General features: G+C 36.1%; 2 protein-coding genes across 2 annotated transcripts in view; both read left to right on the top strand.

The window, feature by feature from the left end:
- Window positions 1-1,530: 1,530 nt before the first annotated feature.
- Window positions 1,531-8,574, top strand: LOC307167252 (kelch-like protein 10; the record flags this gene model as incomplete). Its single annotated transcript, XM_079886238.1, has 8 exons — window positions 1,531-1,831; window positions 2,183-2,672; window positions 3,132-3,554; window positions 3,940-4,137; window positions 4,354-4,503; window positions 7,833-7,958; window positions 8,213-8,304; window positions 8,418-8,574. The coding sequence occupies exons 1-8, from the start codon at window positions 1,689-1,691 to the stop codon at window positions 8,572-8,574; spliced, it is 1,779 nt and encodes a 592-aa protein (XP_079742364.1). The 5' UTR covers window positions 1,531-1,688.
- Window positions 8,575-9,454: 880 nt separating this feature from the next.
- The window catches only part of atm (ATM serine/threonine kinase), an 80,844-nt gene continuing 68,805 nt past the window's right edge, over window positions 9,455-21,493 (top strand). Inside the window, exons 1-11 of the mRNA XM_079885905.1 lie at window positions 9,455-9,805; window positions 11,249-11,370; window positions 11,452-11,597; window positions 11,705-11,869; window positions 12,495-12,660; window positions 12,741-12,979; window positions 14,319-14,488; window positions 14,786-14,958; window positions 17,302-17,676; window positions 19,347-19,550; window positions 19,773-19,874. Of these exons, the coding sequence (XP_079742031.1) occupies window positions 9,734-9,805; window positions 11,249-11,370; window positions 11,452-11,597; window positions 11,705-11,869; window positions 12,495-12,660; window positions 12,741-12,979; window positions 14,319-14,488; window positions 14,786-14,958; window positions 17,302-17,676; window positions 19,347-19,550; window positions 19,773-19,874 (1,934 nt within the window). The 5' untranslated portion in view covers window positions 9,455-9,733. The remainder of the gene's footprint in view (window positions 9,806-11,248; window positions 11,371-11,451; window positions 11,598-11,704; window positions 11,870-12,494; window positions 12,661-12,740; window positions 12,980-14,318; window positions 14,489-14,785; window positions 14,959-17,301; window positions 17,677-19,346; window positions 19,551-19,772; window positions 19,875-21,493) is intronic.

Genomic DNA, 21,493 nt, shown 5'->3' with positions numbered 1-21,493 from the left:
TCGCTGGGTTGGAGTAACCCCAACCCAGTAACGTGCTTGTGGTAAGACTTCCAATCGCCCACCGCAAAACTTCGAATGTCGCGAGCCATGGAAGGCCACCAGAATCGTTGCTTGACCAAAAAACTGGTGCGATTGACTCCTGGATGACATGCTACGTTGGAACAATGACCCCACTGAATCACGTCGGACCGTAACCGCTCCGGCACGAATAAACGAGTCGGTGGACACCTGGGCGGAGATCAAGCGGATCCCAGTTTCATTTAGTGTGTCTTAGCAAATGAGAAAAACTGTAAACAAGGAAGGTCTTCATTACTAAGCTTCACAAAGTCTATTTGAACTGCATACTCATCTGTATTCTTCATTCTGCTCAGTGCTGTTAATAAAGCTCACATTTCAATGTATTTCTTTGTGTCTGGGTCTGCATTCTGTAACAGGTAACACTTTACAATAAGGCTTTATTAGTTAATTCACTAGTTAAGATAAACTGACAATGGACAATACTTCTAAAGCAGTTATTGATATTGGTTTATGTTAATTTCAACATTTAATAACAAATTATTAAATTCAAAAGGATTTAATGGACCTGAGCTAACATGAACTAACAATGATCAGTTGTATTTTTTTTTTAACTAATGTTAACAGAGAATAACTATGGTAACAAATGTAGCTTTTGCTCATTGTTAATGTTGGTTAATGCATTAACTGACTTTACCTTATTGTAAAGTGTTACCTATTATTCTTTATAACACTTGAATCACTTTATGCAGTTTTTGTGTGTATTGCTTTATTGGATTCAAATATAATTTAGAGTTCTTTTTGTTTTAAGAAAAATATATAAAACCTGTTATTGTTTAAAAACGCTTATTTCAATATCGTGATAATACCATATATATTAGGTCAAATTCCTGAAAATAAATAAATAAATGATTGGGTCACGGATTAATGTCCATGGGAAAATGTGGGTCCCATGGCCAAACCAGTTGAGAACTGCTGGTACAGTGTAAGGGACAATTTCAGATACAGTGTCTTAGTGACTGTTCAAAGTCTTGTTTGTTGAATATTTCCAGTTGTAAATATTGTAAAAAAAAATAAAAATAAAATCAGCTTGGTCATTTATATGTAATTTTTATTTATAATGGCAGTAATTTTAAATGTACAGATTTAACCAATAAAAGCAAGACATTGCACTCATGATGTGGCCTAATGCTGCATGACCTTGAAATGCAATGGGAATATGACATCTGTGAAGAACAATCCTCTTCATACAGGCCTCTGGTAAACTTGTTTGGGGTCACAGTCACACCACGCAAGAAAAATCTGTCCATCTGTCAAAAAATCACTAGTGTGTATGTTGTGCAATCAAAATGGATGATAGCATATTCAAATGACTAATTATCCCATGCTTTATTTTATTTGTCACTGAGTTATTTATTTTTTAATCAATTTTAATATCTTTGTTACTGTGAAGATTTTTCATTCAAAAGGAATCGATAAAACAAAACTCTATAATAATTATGTGGCCAAGACACAAACTGATAAAATATATATTCAAGCTCTACAACTATGATGTCACAGAGACATTCTATAGAACTCTCCTGAGCAAAAGTCCCTCAAAGACAAAATCCTGAGGTGACTCTAATCAGAGTTTGAGGTGAGAAGACTGAATACATTTACAGTCCTGAGATAACATGGAGAACATGAGAGCAACAGCCTCTGACGTGTTTGATGAAGCACGTTTACTGGGCGAACACACTGACATGATCATCAAGTCCAGTGACAGAGAGTTTCAAGTGCACAAGATCATCATGTGTGGCTGCAGCTCCTACTTTAGGTGAGAAGAAGCATTTGAACTGCAATTGTGCGCAAATTACCTAGAAATGATTATAATTATATACATAATTTCCACTGCCAACATTATACTGTTGCCTAATTCCAAATATATAAATGCATGAAAATGAATGTGTATTGCCAGAACAAAGAATGTAACTACAGTATCTAGGAAAACCCTTTCTTGAAATGTAATTCTTCATTTGAATGGAATTGAAGAGTGGCAATGAATGGTGAAACTAATTGGATCCTTTACATGAGAAAATTTGGCTAAAATTAAAATGTAAATAACAAAAAGCTATTTTATTTATGCTCATTATTAATGCCTGTATTTATTTGTCAAATTTGTTCACAGGGCTCTTTTCTCCAACAACTGGAGCAGACCACAACATTTCTGTGAAATTCAAGGAATATCCAGAGACATCATGCCTCTTATTATCCAGTATGCATACACAAGATCTGTGCTCATTACTCAAGAGAATGTGTTGGAGCTCTTGGTGGCGGCTGACATGACCTTAGTCTCAGGTCTTGTAGACGCCTGCTGTCAGTTCCTGGAGTCACAGTTATGCCCAGAGAACTGCATTGGCATCTGCAAGTTTACAGAGGACTTTTACTCCTGCTCAAAGCTCCGCTGTAAAGCAAAGCACTACATCCTGCAGCACTTTGAGGAGGTTCTGCACGAACCTGAGGAGTTCCTGGAGCTCTCCCTGGAGCAGCTGGAGGAGATCATTGATGAGGATGAGCTGAATGTCAGACAGGAGGAGGTGGTTTTTGAAGCCGTCCTCCACTGGATTAATCATGCACCAGAAAACAGGAGGCAACACATTGCCGTGCTTCTGCCTAAGGTAAAACAGGGATTTTTGTCTCGTTTTTCATTACAAATATCTTAAAAGTCTTAAATCAAGATACATTTTCTGCTATTATTTTAATGTTAGTTAAATGTTAGAAATTTTGTTTTGTGGTTTTGCCATTAATGTATATTTTTTAATTTGTCTATAATTTAATATAATATTTTTTCAGTTCATTTTTTTTGTTATTTTAACATCAGACTAAATGAAAACGAGAAAAGGTTTTTAATTTTATTTTAAGGTTTTAGTTTGACTACAATAATCCTGGTATGCGGTAAGAAAAAGAAACTTAATTCAAAGGGCAAACAAGTTTATTTTTCGTCCCCTTCTGACAGATTTTTTCTTCTTGTCTTAAGCAGTAACTCACTTAATTTTGAAACAATTTTTCATAAAACGACTGCTTAGTTACAGTCTTGCAACAGTCTCTGAAAGTCTAAACTCTCCCTTGTGCTCCAGGTTCGATTGGGGTTGATGTCATCAGACTACTTCCTCAATAATGTAAAGTGCAATGCACTAGTGATGGAGAATGAAGACCGCATGCCTGTTATCATCAATGCAATGAAGACTTTGTTTGACCTCAACATGGAGGAACCCACCAACTCAGAACTCATGCATCAACTGACACGTCCACGTCTGCCCTCATCGATCCTATTGGCCATCGGAGGATGGAGTGGCGAAAATCCCACCAATGCGATTGAGGCATACGATGCAAAGGCAGACTGCTGGGTCAGTGTGACTCCTCAAGAGGATGAGCGTCCCAGAGCTTTTCTTGGTACAGCAGTCCTGGATGAGTTTGTCTACTGTATTGGTGGTTTTGATGGTGTGGAGTATTTCAACAGTGTGAGGAAATTCAATCTTATCACTCAGACTTGGCATGAGGTGAGTAATGCTGTAGGTCAACATGTAACTTTAATTTAGCTTCCTTCACAAAACAGTATTGTGGTACAGTGATGGTACCGGACTGTACTTTGATATGGACCATAGTGCTGAATGATGTGCTGTACTCCACATTACTTCAAAGAATAGATACAAACCATGATACATTTTTGTTTGTGTTCCAGCAATTGTTGTAGCTTTGTATAATATAATATAATATAATATAATATAATATAATATAATACACCAGAGCATCATGATTGTGTAAAAAATAACATTAAGAAAAATAATAATAGTATTATTGTACTATTTTTCAACTGATAGGACAGAACCAATGAGATGGTGTATTGGTGTGTGTTCGCACACTGATGTATTTGGTGTGTTGTAGGTGTCCCCCATGTATGAACGCCGCTGCTTTATTAGTGTTGCTGTTCTGGACGGGCTCATTTATGCCATTGGTGGCGTTGATGGACAACAACGGCTTAAAACAGTAGAGCGCTACGATCCAAACACCAATCAGTGGACAATGATGGCACCCATGAATAGAGAGAGGAGTAACGCCAGCGCCACCTCACTGCAGGGCAGGGTAAGAGCACTTACCCATGATTCCACTCTCTTCTGCTGGAGACTCTTAATGCCTGTAAAGCATGCAGGAAATGTGAAATAGAGTTATGGCATAAGGAATAGTGTTAAAATGGAGAGGAATATCATAAAGTTTACTGAGTGTTTTAAACACTGCTTTTCTGATCAGTCTGTGATGATTGTGCACGAACATCATGCATGTTATGTTTGTGTTTGTCAGATTTATATCTGTGGTGGTTTTACTGGGACCGAGCATCTCTCCTCTGCTGAGAGCTTCAACCCTGAAACAAACCAGTGGACTCTAATCGCTCCCATGAGTAGAAACCGCAGTGGTCTTGGTGTGATCGCTTATGCAGATCTAGTGTATGCTGTGAGTATTAAACACAGTTTTATAGTTTTAATTAACTATGATAACCATGACACAAATACAGAAATATGGAAAATTCACAGTTTAAAGGTTGCACGTATGTAAATGCATGCATGGATGTGCACACTCTAAAAAACGTTGGGTTATTTTGTGTACCCAATAGCTGGGTTAAAAATATTGGGCCGTTCTGTTGGGTTATTCGGATCATTTATTGGGTTGTTTCTATAACAACGCAGACCGTTGGGTTAAAATTCAAATTTCAACGGTTGATCCCCGCAGCTGACAGAAGATACACGGGTGAGTTAATATTACACTAGGCTACAGTATGCATATTGTACATGTTTTTTTTTTTTCTTTCGTTATAAAGTGACTTTAAGCTCTTACATAGTATTATTGCCGCTTTTTTCTAAATGTTCAGCCAATTATTTCCATGTTGATATCCAGTTGACTGATTTTTGTCCGCTGCGAATAACGACACCAAATATGGCAATATAGCCAGCCAATTTCTTAATACTCGGTTGTGATACTCTTCCTAACTTTCTATGTTCTTTCCGATTCTTTTTGGGAAAGTTATTCATATTTTCATATATTAACCGACGCGCTCGGCTTCAAGACCCAGCGGAAGCCTGGTCCATCCATCCAGTGTCGCAGTCACTTACAGGAAGAAGGTATGCGGAGTTATATATATACCTACATTGTAGCGAAAATGTTTACTTGTTTTATCCCAACTACATTGTGAATTTAAAATACTACAAAGTGTTAAACTAGGGTGACCATACGTCCTCTTTTTCCCGGACATGTCCTCTTTTTGGACCTAAAAAAAACGCGTCCGACCTGGACGCCATTCATTGTGTGCGTTTTTGCATTGCTCGCGCCTTCTCGCACCATTGTTCGGTCGGTCATGTAGCCTACGTAACGCAAAACATTGGTCAAACTGCACCACGGCTTGTCAACAATGGCACATGGCTCCTGAACTGCGTTAAAAAAAAGAGGCCAAATGTAAATTCACAAACGATTTACCAAGAAATTTCCCGTGTTCCCGATTAAAAGCCCCGAAATATGGACACCCTAATTAAACATTTTATCCAGACAGACAACTCTATAAAGATTAAAAGTTATAAAATATAACTATGACTCAATAAGATAGTAAGTTATTACAATAGCCAATTAAGTTACATAACACTTTTCAGATCACCACATAACTTACCCATTAAATAAAATGACGGTTGGTTGAGACTTTATTCCTTTACAATAACATTTATTAGGCTACTTTTTAAATGACACATAGCAGTAAAAGGACATTTTAAATGGAGGTCATACATGGCCATTGCAGGAGCTCATACTGTAAAATTACAGCTGTGATTTTACAGTGAATTTATAGTAGGTTAGTGACAAATTGTTAGTGACAAATAAAGCCTATTGTCACTGACAATAGGCTTTATTTTTGTTAATTCACTTTATATTAACTAAACTTTTTTTTACACAGGATGCTATGGATTCATAAGGGAAACGCTTCAGAAGTGGAACCTTGAAACATTAATCGACAGATTTGCAGGTGAGAGATAATGTACTGTAGCAAGCATATAGCAGCATCACTAATATAGTGAAACCTTTTTAATTTGACTTAATGAAAATTAGAACTTAGGCCTACTAACAATGAAGGATAATAAATTATTCAAATGGCACCTCTCCTTAAAGGAGTAGTCCACCAAAATGTTTTAAATTGGTCATAATTTTCTCACCATGTCCCTTCTAACCTGTATGAATTTCTTTCTTATTTGGAACACAATTCCCAAAAGTTTTTTTTTTTTTTTTTACAGCAATAAATCCAGAAAAAAATTTTACACAGAAAGGAAAGCCTTGAGTCACAAATGCATTTTGGGACAAACATGCTTGCTCATACATACACACACACACACACACACACACACACACACACACACACACAGATGTGACTGCAAGAGTGCATTTGTATAGAACAGCCACAAATGCATATAAAGGGGTGAGACCTTACACCCACACAAACACAAATGCAGGTGCAGGTGCACACACATGCATACACAACCTCATCACTAAAAGGTGTTGGTTTTATATACACATTTTTAAATATTTTTTTTATTTAAAATTAATTATTTTTTTCTGCATTTGGTTTATTAAAATAAATATAATTTGACAATCAAACTCTACATCTTTTCTTTTAGTGGCATTTAAGTTATATTTTTGCAAATTTGTGGTGTTATTGCAAAACCAGACAATTTTAAAACACCTCAAATAATAATTGTTACTTTATAGCATTTGTTGATTTACAGCCTGTAGGTACATAATTTATGACAACACATTGTGGGTAATATTTGATCCATGTGTGCATATTTACTATTTAAAAATTATTTTTAAAGGTTGGAACAAACATCATTCAATATTTGGAGGAGGAGGAGCAACGGAGGCAATTCCCTCATGTCCTGCAGCTTGGGGATAAATTCAACTGCTCACAAGCCTTCGTCATTGTGGGAGGAGTGGCACTAGAGCAAGACAGCCTTTAACAAGCTGTGGATACATGCTTTAAATTATTTTATGTTTTAGACATTGAGCATCCAAAGCCTGCAGCAGCTGTTTGGCAGTTTCTACAACACACAATATATTCTGTGCCTGGAGGAGTTCCATCAACTTACTGTCGCCTACTTAGGCAGTTTATAATTGGATAAGCTGAACAAGCTTTGTTTTGTTTGTTTATTTTTATTTTCTTATTTCTTTTTCTTATTTTAATTTCTTCTATGTAAAGCAATTTGAATTGCCATTGTGTATGAAATGTGCTATATAAATAAACTTGCCTTGCCTTTGTTTTTGTATTCCATGTTTCTTAGAACTTAAAACATAATTGTAAATAAATTCATTTTAGCATTAATATTCTATCGCCTTATGAGGCAGTTTATAATTGCATTACTTTTTTATTTTTTTTATTTATTGAAACAATTTCTTACCTTTAGGAAATACATTAAAACAATTGCAACAATAACTTTTGAATGCAATGTCTAAATAAAGCATTGTTAATATACGTAAGTTGTGAGTTATTTATTTACAATAATAGTTAATTATAATAATACTAGGTTGATTAAACCATTTTGACCAAATAACCCAACAGATTAGTTTTTTGTAACCCAATTTATTGGGTAAAACTAATTACCTAATTTATTGGGTTAAAATAACCCAACAATAGGTCGGTGCTATATCAACCCACCATTGGGTTAGCTGTTGGGTCGTTTTTAACCCAACTTTTTTTAGTGAGCATATACAAATGCACAGAATACATCAATAAAAAGTGTATTTATTTAAAGGTTGGTGGTTCTGATGATGATGATGATGATGATGATATGCGGAGTGCGGAGGCCTACAATCCGCTCACTAACATCTGGAGTGATGTTGCATCAATGTGCAATCCACGCAGCAGCTTTGGCATTGAGGTGAGATGTGGACAGTTAAAATCTGTATCTGGTGAAACTATGAAATAACATTAAAATAATGATGGGGGGGGGGGGACTTTTTTTTTTTTTTGCTTCCATATTGAGAAAAAGAAGGCTTCGAAGATCAATGTGTGTCAAAACATTCTAACTATATTTAAATTAAGTTGTGCATCTATAATAAGATTTATTAATGTAAAGTTAAAGACATTAGCTGTACATTATTTATTTTACTTTTTCCTTTCCTCAAAATCCAGGTAGTTAATGGTCAGTTGTTTGCTGTCGGAGGCTATAATGGATTCTTCACCATCTCTGATGTGGAGCGCTACGACGAGAAGACAGATCAATGGTAACTTCCACAAACACTAAATCTCACAGATCATTCACACTGCATTAGATATAAAGTGTAAGTCTAATGCAGGCTATATTTCATTGCATTCACTGCATCTGTTTTCTATACAGGTTTGATGCAAATAAAATGGCCATTTCCCGCGGTGCTCTGAGCTGTTGTGTAGCATCAGGATTGCCTAACATGGCACAGTATGCTGCCCTACGAGACTCCAGACACAAGACGAGTCTGACAGTGAATGATCTCCCTCTAGCAGATCTGACAATCTGACTACAAATGGAGTGTCATGACTCCTGAATAAATGCATTAAAAAAAAGAGGCTGTATTCTAAATGTTGAACTTTCTCTCAGGTGTAGTGTTGTTCATTTAAAAAATTAAACCTTGCAAGGGATCTCTACAGTTCAACAAACAAACATATAATATTGAGAACTATTCTTACTGAGTAAACTCTTTATTAACCCTTCAGAATTCCAGCAATATTTGCCCTAAAACGCCTAAAAAGGCATACCCAAAATACATTGGATGCTGTTCTTGAACCATTTGACGTAAATAATATGGCGGCCTACGAGTGAACGGATTTTCTGCTTTAAAAAAAAACAAAAAAAACAAACATTTTGAGTGTTTTTATATCACCTTTTTATAGCTGACGCCCATAAGGCCAACATGCCGCACTAGTCCAACAAGTACATTTTGCCAAAATAAATAAATAAATAGACACATAAGGTCAGTGTCAAAATAAATGAAGGATGAGCATTGTTTTATTTTTTATTCTTTATTAATTCAATGCCATGAGAACAAGAGGTATTGCATATTCACAATTATGACATTAAAATGCATGCTGCCAGGAAATGCATTTAAAAAAAAAAAAAAAATCCAGTGCTTTCAAAGCATTACATGTTTTCAAGTTTTTTTTTTTTTTTTTTTTTGCTTGTTCCAAAAGACTTACATATAATTTAAAGTCATTTTTAAAATGTGAAAAATTTGGTTTGCATTGAGTCCACGTCTTTTTATGTATAGAAGGATGAGCATTGTAGAGTAACTCTAAAAGTCTCGGTCAGCGCGATGTGATTATGAATATTCATGAGCTAGTTCCTTCTCCAGCCCTCAGATGGCAGTAATGAAGCTCAGGCATCGTCAATGAAGATGAAGAAGAGCGGAAGGCGGTACTGATGTTGTGAGACGCATGGAAAACAGGAGTGTAGAAGAAAGTTGAAGAAGCGTATGTATGATAAATAAAGTACTGTAAGCAGACATATAGCAGAGAAGGCTTATTCTTCTTTATTGAATACATTGCATCTGTACGCCGGATCGTCAGTGATGTGACGACGCTCTCGTGAGCAGAAATCCGCAGGATGTAAAGTAAAATAGACACTTGTCACACTGTACACTCTCCAAATCACAAGCGATGACTTTCCTCTGAAACACCACAATGAGTCTGGCTCTGCACGAGCTGCTGGTGTGCTGTCGAGGACTGGAGAATGAGAAAGCCACAGAGAGGAAGGTGTGTGAAACATCTCTTTTCTTATGCGTTATTAACTTAATAAATAAATGACCCGAGGATGGACATTCACCTCAACTTCAGACATGCCAAATCATAATCACCAATAAAACATCAGCGTTAAATTGAGAAATTCAATTTCTGAATATGAATTGAGGAAGGAAATGCGAATTTGAGTGGTAGGAGGGAGATTTAAATTGAGTAATCATTCAATAAAATCAATAAAAACATCATATGAGCTACTTTCAGAAACCCTGGATGATGATATTGATTATCAATATTTGACAATGATACCTATATAGAAATTTAGATGTAACTGATATGTGGTAATGTTTTCAGTGTATGTTTTTTATCTTTAGTGGACAGTCACATATCTCCGAATGCTGTAATTTACCCTACATTTTTATGTTAAATATCTAGTATTATAGTTATCTGATAATGTGGTGCTCTACCATAAAATAACTTTTGATGTCTATTAGAGATCGACCGATATTGACTTTTTATAATCAATACCGATTCTGATTATTTGCATGATAATATGTCGGATAACTGATATACAGAACCGATATTATATTTGTTTTGACTAATAACAGAACTGAACAAAACTGTTTTAAAACATATTTTATATGCTGTAAATTCTGTAATGTTCATACATAGCAAAACACATTTCTACATCAACAAATAAAGAGCACTGTCTGTCATTAAAGAGTCTCTTCAATAAAAACTTCATTGGGACAGGATTTGATGGATTACGTGACTCCATCAGTTTGTCTCTGTTTTTTAGCACCAAGTTTAAACTACATATCACACATGTAACATATCTCATTTGTGCGTTAATGGCTGTTATGTTAAATAAAATTGACTAATTAAGGACGGCAAGTTATTTTCTCTTTTCTCCGATTATGGAAAAATGCTTAAAAAAAAGGGGAAAATATCGGTAACACCGGTTATCGGTCGATCACTAATGTTGTCTATGGTAGATTGCTTGTTTTGGCAATGTGTAATCAATTTAAAAAAATATTTTCAGTGAATAGACTTACTGTAAATGAATCAAGTGGCGTAACAGTCAAGTAAAAAGAAATAACAAACAATTTTCTTGAGGCCGTTTGCATTGCATTGTCATTTTGACTTGAAGCCCACTGCTAAAACTACACGTTTATCATACAGGGGTTTTCAAATCAAGGGATAGTTCTCCCAAAACTTTTTACTCAACCTCAAGTTGTTTCAAACCTGTATGAGTTTCTTTCCTCTGCTGAACACAAAGTATGATATTTTGGACCCCATTGACTTCCATAGTATTTTATAAGTCAATGGGGACCAGAAACTGTTAAAATTAAGTAATTTATCAATAGGCTAATTTTGCACATTCACACTGTGAGGTTGCTTTGAAATAAATTGATATATAAATAAAACTTGACTGATGTTTTTTTGTTTTTGTTTTTCCAGAAAGAGGTGGATCGCTTCAGGAGACTCATCCGTTCTCCAGACACGGTGGAGGAACTCGATCGGACGTCGGGATGCAAAGCCTCCAAAGGCTCCAAGCAGCTCACCTGGGACGCTGTTTTCCGGTCTATCTCAGTTTTTATTTTTCCGTTATGTAATTCCATGGTGCGAGCTGACAGTGCGCTCACAGTGGTTTTTCCTTACAGATTTTTACAAAAGTTCCTTCAGAAAGAGACAGAACTTCTACAGTCAGGAAAAGCCAACGTATCCGCCACCACGCAAGCAAACCGGCAGAAAAAGATGCAGGAAATTAGCAGCCTGATGAAGTATTTCATCAGATGCGCCAACCAACGTAATGTCTGAGCTACTAATATTACAGTCGCTGTTCATGTCATGACAGTATTGTAGATATCAATGTTTATTACTGTACATTAGATACATCCCGCTTCTGTTCTGCAGGTGGTCCGAAGTTAAAGTGTGCCGAGCTGCTGTCCCATGTGGTGGAGGTCCTGCAGAGTCCGTTCAGCTGTGGGGCGTACGGCGAGGACTACAGCAGTATTCTGCTCAAGGACGTCCTGTCTGTGCGGAAATACTGGTGTGAGATGAACCAGCAGCAATGGCAGAGTGAGTGCGAGACCAGTGTACCATCCCCATTTCTGTGTATTATTACCCCTATTCCTGAGGTTCTTGTATTGAACTCTGAAACATTAAAGTCCCTCTGTAGTCAATAACTTTATCCTTTAAAACTCATCTTTAATCACCAAAATTACACATTTAAACTTGTTTTGCTTGAAAACAATTTCTCCATGCCTTATAATAGCTTAAGTGTAACTCTACACCCTTGCCTCATTTACTATACGAGGTTCTATAATTATGCAAATTAGCCCCACCTCTGCTCACTTGATCTGATCTGATTGGTTACAAGGTAGTTTGTGACGTCAGAAACACCAGCGATTTCAAACCGTTTTTTTGAGACTGTCTTTGATTCACTGCAGTTTTAAGGAGAAAATACTCAGCAATGGTGTTGACTGATGAATTTACACATGGTTTGTCTTAAAGCACATTAAAAACACCACATAGAGATATAAATTTTCACCACAGGGGGACTTTAAAATAACCCAGGTCAGTGTTTATTTTGCAATAAAGACACGCATTATCCACACTTTTTTGTTTTTTGCTAATAACGTTACATGTAGTTTTGTTAATAATGTTAATCAGCCTTCCTGTTGTGGTTTTGTTTGTTGTGCAGGTCTGTTGGATCTGTACTGTGGCCTGTTCAATAGGAGATCCAAGTCCATTAACAGAGTCCAAGTGAGTCGCATCCTCTACACGGTTGTTTGGGGCTGTTGTGTCCAAACGGAGGGATTGTCCCACACTCTCTTCAACTTCTTCCTGAAGGCTCTGAGCAGCAACAGGTATCGTTTAACGCACGCCAAATATGTCTTTTGTAATAAAAAATCAAATGCGTAACTTGTGCTGTGATGCTGTTCCTCAGGGACGAAAGACAGCTGATGGTTCTGGAGAACCTGGTGTCTGCAGTGAACGTGTTTCTGCGCTCAGTGCTCCTGTCCTGCAGGAGGAGGGCGTGTGCTCTGGGCGAGGAGGTCCTGTCCGCTATGCTGTGTGTTTACACTCAGATGAGACCCAGCTCCGCGCTGAAAGACGAGCTCGTGAAGTTTTTCCAGCTGCAGATTTGTGTTCATCACCCAAAAGGGGCAAAGACTTTAGAGACGGGTAATGATACAACAGTCATTTTAAAATGCACTGCTTTTTTGTATTTTTTGCTTTCGCATTTGTTTAAACAAACACACCATTGTAACTTGCAATTTCTTTAATAGTGTGAAAATTCTGTTAAAGATCTTCTTCGGTGCGATGAAGTTAGCCAGTCACAGCAGTGGCCGTTTACTTTCGTTTGTGCAAGAGGCAACTGATTTCTCAAATTGAGTGTTCCTTGCAGAGGATGGAAAATGATCATTTCTTTTACAATTATTGGACATTTTTGTTGCAAAAAACATTGCAAACTTTATAAACTAATCTGAAAAAAATCTGAAACTGCATTTCATGATCCCTTTAATACTTTTATTCAGCATTAAATTGATCTAAAGTTGCAGTAAAGACATTTACATTGTTAGATACATTTCAAATAAATGCTAAATACATATTCATAAAAAAATCCTGTCAATTTAATGTAACGCTTTCCACAGCACAGCTGTTTTCAACATTGATAATAATAAAAATATAGTTTCTTGAGCAGCAAATCATCATATTAGAATGATTTTTGAAGGATCATGTGACACTGAAGACTGGAGTAATTCAGAATAAATCACATTATATTAAAATAGAAAACAGTTCTTTAAAGTAATAATATTTCACAATTATCACTGTTTAATTTGACTTATTTTTCATTTTATTTTATATTTTCATTTTTATTATTATTAAATAAATGCGCTTTGGTGAGCATAAGAGACTTTTTTTCAAAAATATATATATATAAAAAAGAAAAGTTTACACACCCCAAACTTTTGAACAGTAGTACATATTTAAAGAGACTGTACCTAATATTTTTTTCTTCTATTTGGGCAAAATGGTTTAAACCCCAAATAAGCTATTTTTAAAGCAATCATCTGTGAAAAAAAAAAACAGGCTTTATGATGCCATCTACTGTTTATTATAGAGGATTGTAATAGATGAGAAGCTCGTTCCAGGGACGGAAAGTCTTGGCCAATAACAGGCTCAGGAAAAAGGAGGTTGCGCATATTGAACTCAGGCACAAAAATGATAAAATGAGCGAGTACATCATGAATCCATTTTCCAAACCGTGTTTTTGTATCTGAATCACTACGGTCCACCTATAATAAGTGTTTATATTGGGACTGTTTTAGACTGGTTCGGGTCGTACTGCTGCGGAGTAGCCCAGTCATAGACTCGTCATAGACAGAAACAGAGAGAAGTAGCTCCGGCTACAATGTTCTTCCGCCAGACGCATGCAGTTCTGTTTATTAACCGCGGGAGCGCCAAAAGTTACGGACTGCAGCTTTAATGAAGTCTTGACCATGACTCTTTGCTGGCTCAGGTGCCCATGCGGAGGACTGGGTCAGATGGCAGGATCAGCTCTGCGCCCTCTATGATGCCCTCGTCAGTGAGATCAGTCAGATCGGCAGCAGAGGGAAATATGCCACTGGCTCTCGGCATATTGCCGTGAAAGAAAATCTCATTGAACTGACCGCTGACGTCTGCCACCAGGTGATTCATGGATGTTTAAGTGCTGTTGCTGCTCAATCATCATTATTCTTCTTGTTTAATATTAATTAGGTACCTTGGTTGGAGTACTAAATACCAATACAGTAAATAAATACCATGGTATATCAATGTATTAGTATTACCATCATCACTGTACCTGTACACTTTACTGTTTTTATAATAACAAAGCACTTTGTCGATTTGGTTAATGTGGTCTTGTGTATCACTTGTCTCCATCAAATTCTGATTTGTTGATTTCTAATGGCTTACAGTATTGACGAATGTGCCGTGTTTCTGTAGTTGTTCAGTCAAAGCACTCATGTTCAGGAAGTGACATCATCAGTCTGTCGGGACACTCAGCGGGACAGTCCGCAGAGCTGCAAACGCAGGCGAATCGAGCAGCCGCTGACCAATTGGGAGGGGATACGATCCAAACTTCAGCCACACCACAGCGACTTCGACATTATACCCTGGTACAGTTTTATTTTATTTTATTAAAAGGTAACCAGCTTTGTATTGTCAACTAAAACCGACTTGTAACCTTGTTTTTTGTATTATTTATTTATATAGTTTTTATTTGTTTCAGTAAATCTTATAAAATTAGTTTTGCTACATCAGTATTTTAAGCCTTACTCAGATGTCCCAATTTGTAATTCCAAACTTCATAGAAAATTAATAGAAAATAAAACAGTTGGTCTAATAATAAAAAAAATAAGTTTTTTTTAAAGGCACACTATGCAAGATTTGTACCTTAATATAACAGCTTCGAAATCATTTCGATGGTAAACGAACTCGTAGGAGGGTGAATCATCCCGATAGCAAAGCAGGGGTGGGTGCCGCTGGCAAAACCAGCAGGTTTGAGAGGTGGCACCCCGACAAATCTTGCGAGAATCACGACTTGCTTTACGGCACAACGTCACATACATCAACAACATATGAAGCAGCCTCTATGGAAGACACTAGCACGCATTTCTGACGTGAATCATGGCAGAGTCAACGAAGAAAACGAAGAAAACGCGGTCGGAAGAGTGCAGAGACGGCTCTGCGTGAGTGGTATTTACGACAGTAACGTTAAATACAAGTACTCCACAGTGACTCTAGGGGTCACTGGTTGAGAAAAATGGAAACTGCATAGTGTGCTTTTAAGTTTCAAGCTTTTATTTGTAGCCTTTCATGGAAAGTGTCTAATATTGAAGTACTGTATCTTATAGTGTTGTCACTGTACCAACATTTCAGTAGTCTGTACTAAAGCTGCACGATTAATCGGTAAAAGATTGCGACCTCAATTCAAACACCCACACAATTTTATTCCTAAATTACTACGATTCAGCTGTGTCTATTAAACCTTTGACAAGCACTATCACAGCAAACATTCAGATCTGTGTTAGAGCTGCTGCTAATCCAGAGAGAGCAGTTGTCATGTATAGATGTATAGAAAAGATTTATAGTCCGTATTTAAACACTGATGTTATTGGTTGCGAAATAGAGCAAATCACCTTTTGAAAGTAACTTGATGCTTCAAATTAAGATTGTATCAATTACATCGTTACACCAGTAGGTGTCGACAAGTGACTGTAAATTATTTGTCATTGAATCATTCATTCAATCATTCATCATTCATTAAAAAAATGCTGATTCATCCAGTAATGGATCTTTATGAGTGAGTCATTGAATCATTCATTCAAACTGATTAAAAAACAAACTAATTCAAATTAATCAAATATTCTTTAAATACACTGTAGCAATTATCATTTAGTCATCCCCTTAATTACACGTTATTTTGTTTAGTTGTCTATTCATAACCGGTGGAAATATCGTGATCACTATTTAAAAATAATAGTAATAATCTAGATTCATGCAGCTCTAGTCAGTACCTATTTTGGTACCAGAGCAAAAACTGTTGAATTAGTGGTGAAAATCAAGTTTTTAATGTAGTTTATATGTCTGTGTGGTGTTTTTAATATGCTTTAAGACAAACCATGTGTAAATTCATCAGTCAACATCACTGTTGAGTATTTTCTCCTTAAAACTGCAGTGAATCAAAGACAGTCTCATAAACACAATTTGAAATCGCTGGTGTTTCTGACGTCACAAACTACCTTATAACCAATCAGATCAACGTGTGATCGTCAACAAGTGGATCTCTGAGCTGGAGTGAGTGAGTGGAGGCGGGGCTCATTTGCATATTCATAGAACCGCGAATAATATATGAGACAAGGGTGTAGAATTACATTCAAGATATTTTTAAGGCATGAAGAATTTTTTTTCAAGGAAAAAACGTTTAAATATGTAATTTTGGTGATTAAAGATACAATACAATTATTGACTACAGGGGGACTTTAAAAATGTTTTCCAGTTTTGTCTCGTCTGTGGGTTATTACTCTCACTTATCGCAGTTTCCGATTCAATAACGGATTCTGACTAACTTACTGACTAGCACATCTGATTGGCCATTGCGTTCACACACTCAACATATGATTGCGATTGGTTACAATGCTCAACACTTGTAAAAACACGCTATAAATAGGGAGCGTTTGAAAGCAGCGTCTCTCAGCAGGTACAGAATATACCCGGTACTCGGTACTGCAGAAATGCTGGTACTGTCAACATTTTTAATTTTGTTATACCGGTACACCCCTAGGGCCAGATTTACTAACAGTACATTTTTGCACATCATCAGTAGATCACTTTCCACTCCCATCTGTGCTTTATAAGAGTTGCGCTCTCACGCTAATCTGCCCTGTTTAGTAAATCTGGCCCCTAGTATCTTAATATTGCGTGTTTGCAGTGTAGCATCTCTTTATGTGCGTCGACAGGTTACAGGTGGCAGCCGCTCTGATATCCCGATACCCCTGGATCCTGCCTGTGGACGAGCTCGTGCCTCTGCTGGGTCTGCTCTGCCAGCTTCAGGGCGAACAGCAGCGTCGGGGCGAGAGGGGCCCGTACGTCCTGCGCTGTCTGAGGGAGCTGGCCCTCTGCCACGCCACGGGCTCAGCCAACGCCTCGGCTCACGCTGCGGAGCTGGCCCGTCTGTGGGCCAGGGTCTGGGCTCTGGCTCTGCGTGGAGTCGGCTCAGCCCAGACCGGCACTTTGAGTCTGGAACTGCTGCGCACAATAGTGCAGGAATCTCTGGAGCCTGTTGATCGAGAGTTCTGGAAAGTCTTCTCTGGTGCCGTTTGCAAGCCTTCTCTGTGAGTTTCTTTGCACAGTGTTCAGCATTACAAGCTTAGCTTGAGTGTAACAATATTGGAGTTCCTTATTCAATGAATTTTTAAAGTTAAATGCAACTTAATTCTTTTATGTGGAAAATTATTTGCACTTATCTCTCAGTTTATAAAAAAAGAAATAATTTACAGTAATATGCTGAAGGATATAAATGACTGACTTTTTTTTGGCTGTGTAATTTTTATGTTTATAAATATAAGCATCATTAAATTTTCTCTACAGCAAATAAATATATAAAAATTTGATTCTAAATTATATTCCATAGGAATAAGTTGATAAATGTTACATTTTCAACCGATGTTTATTGTTATCACAATCATTTGGTAACACTTTCTATGAAGCCCATGCTTATAATGAATGATAGCCCCATTTATACTTATTTATAAGTATTACTATTCTATAAACAATATTCATAAAGACTCCTTAAGACCTATACTGCTTTATAAGAACAGTTATAGTTACATTTGTATTATTTTTATAATTATGTAGAAGTCATGCATTTGCTTTTTCAATGCGCATGCTCATAATCCATTATACACTGACTTATAAATGATCAAATATAAAATAGTTCCAGAGACACTTGTTTGCTGTACCAATTAGTTATTAATTATGTGTTTAATGGCTATTGTTTGCATTAGAGGTCATGAATGGTAATTATGATTTTTTTTTTTTTTATCTATATCTCCTCAGCCATATGCATGGTATTACTTATAGCAGTTTGGAATTATACTTTAAAAAATATTGTTGCTAGTATTTTTTTTAAATTTAAAAAGAAAACTGTTTGTATTAATGATTTCTGTGTTTTTTTCTATTATTCTATTAAAGGAATTATTGTTCATTAGTTACATCTACAAGTAAACAACTTAAAATGCATAATGAGCATCATGATTCATTATACTAAAATCTTTAAATCTTCATGATTTCTTAACATTTGCTTTATGAAAACTGCATCCTATGTTTTCACTTTATTAAAACATCAATGATGCATTTACAGAGGTTAGTAACTGTATTATCACTAGCAATAAGTATTTATAAGAACACAACACGGCTATTAATAACAATATATTCACTTATTTGACAAATGAATCTGAATGACTAAAACATTGAATAACATTATAGAAATACTGGTTGAATCTTTATAAATACATTCATGTAACCATACGACTGACTAATTAATACTTATAAATCAGTGTATAATGGATTATGAGCATGCCAATTGAAAAAGCAAATGCATGATTTATAAGTATAAAAATAATATAAATGTAACTATAACTGTTCTTATAATGCAGTATAGGTCTTAAAAGTCATTATAAATGTATTTATTAAAAGTAATACTTACTTGTAAGTATAAATGGAGCTATAATTCGTTATAGGTCTTTATAGAAAGTGTTATAAATCATTTTAACAATTTCGACATTGGTGAAAAGTTTGAATGAGCAGAAATTTTGAAAAACAATTTATACATCACTACTTTTAAACCTTCTGCTACACCCCATAGACTTCCATTATAAGTGCATTTCTGTCAATCAGATTTACAGTAGTCAAAATTATTTTCTCCTTTTTCCATTTAACTTGGAATATTTATCTAATGTTTCAAAACTGTCAGTAACGTTCACTTCTTATTGTTTCTCCTCAGCGTTGGCGCCCTCAGCTTGGCCCAGGCCTTGTTGAAGTGCTCCGTCCCCAAAAGCGTTCACAGTCGTGACGTCGTCAGTGGAGTGCTGATGGAGACGGGTGGAGAGCCGCCCACCCTGAGAGACTCCGTCATCAGCTGGCTGCTCATGAACGAACACAACGAGGAGACGGAGGAGAACTGCAGACCTCACCTCATTATCACCAGGTCCAGCATCACCACTTAGCATGGCATAGTGGCCAGTTTTGCATGGGGAAAGCACTACTCTGGTTTCCTTCAAAAATGTAGTTTAGTGATTAGTACATTTTATTCAATTTCTCGAATTCTATTGGGAAGCCACTACATTTCATCTTTCAATTTCAACTGAAGTTGCTACTAATGTACTGTAAATATTGGTAGCCTTCTGAATAATATCTTTTGTCTTTGTAGGGATTTTCCATTGAACCTCATTCCTAGAATTCTAGTGTCGTTGACATTGAAAGACAGCAGGGCTGGACTAACGTTTCTGATGGGCAGCCTGAAGCCAGAGAGGTGAGTGTAACAAAACTGGCTAACATACTACTGTACATAAAAACCATGTGTAAACAGATCACCAACTATGTTTGCACATTTTTTGGGGGGTATATTTAAGGTTGGGAATCGAAAATCGATTCCAATTCAGGAATCGGATACTTTTATAAAATAAAAATTTCGATTCCTCTTATCGATTCTTTTATGAGCATTTCAATATAACTTTAAACCATTCAAGCGTGAGACTACTTTTCTGCTGCACACACATCCAAATTGCGCTCACAGAAAATGTGATTTTAATGTGATTTTAAACCATTCAAGCGCAAGACGACTCGCGCGCTGTGTCCAGTGCTGCAGGCGTGTGTAACTATATTAGGCAACTCTTAAAGTTACAGCATCTGTGGTCTCTATAACACTAACTAAACAACGAAAGACAAAGAGAAAATTCACTATTTCTTGACTGAATAACTTTTGTAACTATATTTGTAATGTATATTTTATTCATAAAGTGTAAAGTGCAGTGTTATTTACATTTGATGACAGTTTCTGTACCTGAAAATCTTAAAACACTGTTTATTTCAATCGTATCTTTATTCAGTTGTATCTATTTGTTGCGATTGCTAATTTTTTTATTTGTTCTTTTTTAATTACTGAGTGTTTACTTGTCTTTAATAATGCTTGACATTTATATTAGTTAGGCTAGGTGTTTTTCTATGGTATTTTTAAACCACAGGCATGCGTTCCTTGTGTAAGTGTTCTTTAGCCTGTTGACTTTTGCTCATTATATTCAGGTACTATTAATAGTTTTGCAATAAGACTAAATGTGATTGATATCTTAGGTGTTTTTTTTTTTTTTACCTTGTAGGAATTGAAATGAGGAATCGATAAGAATCGGAAATCGATAAGCAGAATCGAAATCAGTATCGTAATCGTTAAAATTCAAACGATACCCAACCCTAGGTATATTACAGGCACATACTGCTGTATCCTTCATTAGCAAATTTAACTTATGCGCAAAATTTAAATATTGCATAAAACATTTGCGAATAAAGCACTGTTTGCATCCCATGTGTTCAAGAGAACAAAATCATCACTTCCTGAAAAATTAGCACAAAATATCTGTAATAAAAGTGGAAGTTGCTGTAACCAGGGAAGCCACTGAGGCTCGTTTTCCTCCATCATAAATGACTAGCAGCCACATAAAGTTGCTACTACTTACATGTTTCAAATGATAAGTCATATTTGAGGTTGATGGAAATTAGGCGAACGTTTGAATTTCCTACCAGGCATACTGTACACTATAAAAATGAATACGCTATATCTAATCAATAAAATGTGGCAACAGATTACAAGCAATATTATTAATTAAATTGAACAAATTAGAATTGAGTAATAATTAATCAAATTAATTCCTTAAAAGTTAACAATTTAAGATGAGTAAAATTTACAACAATTTTTTTTAAACAAATTTTTTTTTTAATTGCCAACACCTGATGTTAACAAGCAGAATCACTGAAGGAGAAAACCATAATTTTAAGTCACCACTATGGTGATCAGTGTTTGTTTTAGTTGGGCTCTTGACCCTCAAATCATTTACTTTAGATTTTGTTTGGCTGGTGTACTTGAGTTATAACATCTAG

This window comes from Squalius cephalus, assembly GCF_949319135.1.
Source record: "Squalius cephalus genome assembly, chromosome: 11".
Classification (NCBI taxonomy): Eukaryota; Metazoa; Chordata; class Actinopteri; order Cypriniformes; family Leuciscidae; genus Squalius; species Squalius cephalus.
Note: the sequence above shows the minus strand (reverse complement) of the source record. Positions and strands in the feature narration are given on the sequence as shown.